The sequence below is a fragment of the Alligator sinensis genome, unplaced genomic scaffold (assembly GCF_000455745.1).
Source record: "Alligator sinensis unplaced genomic scaffold, ASM45574v1 scaffold185_1, whole genome shotgun sequence".
Taxonomy (NCBI): Eukaryota; Metazoa; Chordata; order Crocodylia; family Alligatoridae; genus Alligator; species Alligator sinensis.
Window position 1 is genome coordinate 208,216 of NW_005842649.1, and position 2,349 is coordinate 210,564.

Here is a 2,349-nt window from a genome sequence, read left to right on the forward strand (position 1 = left end):
CTAAGGTAGAAGCCATGCCCTTGGCCGACAGTGGCAGCACCTGTAGCGGAGGAGACTGGCTGGTGGGTTGACTACTGGTACGGGAAAGTGGATCCCCCCTCTTCCATGTCTCCCTGGCTGTGCCCTTCAGCCTCCCTGACTCAGTTCACCAGCACCTCTATCCAGTGATCCAGGGTTTTGCTGCCACAGATGCTCCCCTTCACCTTTGGGTTGCACATGCCCGCCAGCACATGGACTATACTAGGCCGCAATGGATCCAGCCGTTTCTTGATGCCCTCCTTCAGCTGCTTCACCAGTGCCTGCACCTCTGGTGAAAGCAGCTTGCCCCAACCAGGAACATTGATCCCATGGAACTTCTCCATTGGGTTCTGAAGCTTCCTCACTATGGGGATCAGCTGGCTAAGGAGGGCATCAGCGGCACTGAGGCTCTTGGTAGCCTCAATGAATGGCTTGAGGTTCACCAAGATCTGGGAGAAGGTATCCTACTCAGCTTTAAGGGGGCTGCTGATCCCAATCTCCCTGAGCAAGGCTATCTCATGGATGGCCTGTTGCTTGATCAGCCTTTTGAGCATCATGTATGTGGAGTTCCACCGAGTCTCGACATCCTGCATGATTTTGTGCTGCGGGATGCTGAGCTAGCCTGTTTGTCCTGCAGCATCTTGCCCACTTTGATGCTCCAGTGGAAGTAGCCTGCCACCTTCCTGCATTTTGAAATGAGCTAGCTGGTTGTGATGGTGCCTGAACCGGCAACCCTGTCCCCCTCCAAGGTGTCCCTGACTACAAGGTGGAATTTTGACAGCAGATGCTTGTCAAAATTAAAAACCAGTTGGTTAATTATTGGTTAAATGTCATTGACACATTTGGCATCTTGATAAAGTTTTTGGAAGATCCAGATAATTTTACAAGGGAATCCATAGATTTCTAATGTCTGCCATGGAGTTTGTCTATATTGTGAAAGTCTTTAAGACCGATAGCTGCTATTTGTTACTTCATTCAGCAACATTGCATAGCACAAAAATATAATCAATGCAAGAATGAATGCAGTAAAAACCAGCCTGTTTGTTTTGGTCCCCTGCACCCCACAATCAGTTATCTTTGACATTTGTATAATTACTCTGAAGAGAATCTGCAAAGAGTATCCCTATGACTGACAATGACATGACACTTAGTCAATTGTTATAGTTGCCTAGATCCCTTTTCTTAGGTAATGTTATGATTCATGTTTCCTATTTTCTGAGGCAGATTCTGCCTCCCACATCAGTTAAAAAAAATCATAACACATATTCAAGTTTTCTTAGCCTCTTGCTTTGAAGAGGGTTCATCCTGGCCTGCTGCCTTACATTTTTTTCAGGTTCTTGACAACTGCTGGGAGTTCCCCCAGTTAAAATCTAGTTATTTCATCTCACTTACATTGTCAAAGTTGAATTTGTGTTTCATGTGACAGCCTGTTTAGTGTGCAATAAAAATGCTGTGCCCATTGCTTATTCTTCAGAGATTATGACAAGTTTGTGCATATGAATTTTACTCGTTTCTTGTAGATTTGCTGGAAGTCATCTGTGAGCCTTTTTGTGGTTTGGTCTAAAGTTCTGATATCCCTTTTCCTGCTTTATGGGCCTGCTTATCACTACACATTGGTTTGACTTTCCTTTATGACCGTTTGATTGGATTACAAGAAAAATATGGGTTACAGACATACAGTAGGTATGGGAAGAATATTGTGGTTAGATAGGTAATGAAGGAAAAGTGTTACAATTTTTCCAAGATGGTGTTGGTTGCCAGACAAATGTTCATATGCGTGCTTTCTCTGTAGTCTTCTAGATGTGGTGTTTTCCCTCAGCGCAAACTTGTGTATATTAATCAATAGAGGAATATGAGAACATGTTTCCTTTTGCACTGGCTGACTGACTTGACCCTTTTTTTTAATTGTATTAGGCTTGAATGACCAAGAAAATCCTGGCCATTGGGAGTGGAATGGAGGAGAACCAGTCACTTACACAAACTGGAGAACAGTCTCGTCTCGTCTTTCAAGGAAGGGAAAGAATTGTGTTTTGGTACAGAGGCAAGGGAAATGGCAAGCAGCAGATTGCAGAAAAGGTAGACGACACAATTATGTGTGTTCAAGAAAGCTGTAAACCAAACTGACATTCCAATGCTCATATGGCCTTTTTGGTGCACACAGTGTTTCTAAATTATGTTTATTTGCAGTATTGTGAAGATATCGATGTAGGGAGACAATGTTATTATCACTAACATTTATTTTTATGGCCCTGTCATGGTCTACTACACTCACATCAAGTAGACTGTGCAAGTGAGCAGACAAGAACAACGCTAAGTATTGCAACAGAGACA

The 2,349-nt window shown here is 43.4% G+C and overlaps 1 protein-coding gene across 2 annotated transcripts in view; it reads left to right on the forward strand.

Annotated features, from left to right (window-relative positions):
• FREM1 (FRAS1 related extracellular matrix 1) overlaps positions 1–2,343 on the forward strand; it is a 126,850-nt gene extending 124,507 nt beyond the window's left edge. For both annotated transcript variants that reach the window (XM_025215527.1, XM_006033656.3), the window contains one exon: positions 1,933–2,343. In XM_025215527.1, the coding sequence (XP_025071312.1) occupies positions 1,933–2,132 (200 nt within the window). In that variant the 3' untranslated portion in view covers positions 2,133–2,343. The remainder of the gene's footprint in view (positions 1–1,932) is intronic.
• Positions 2,344–2,349: the final 6 nt, after the last annotated feature.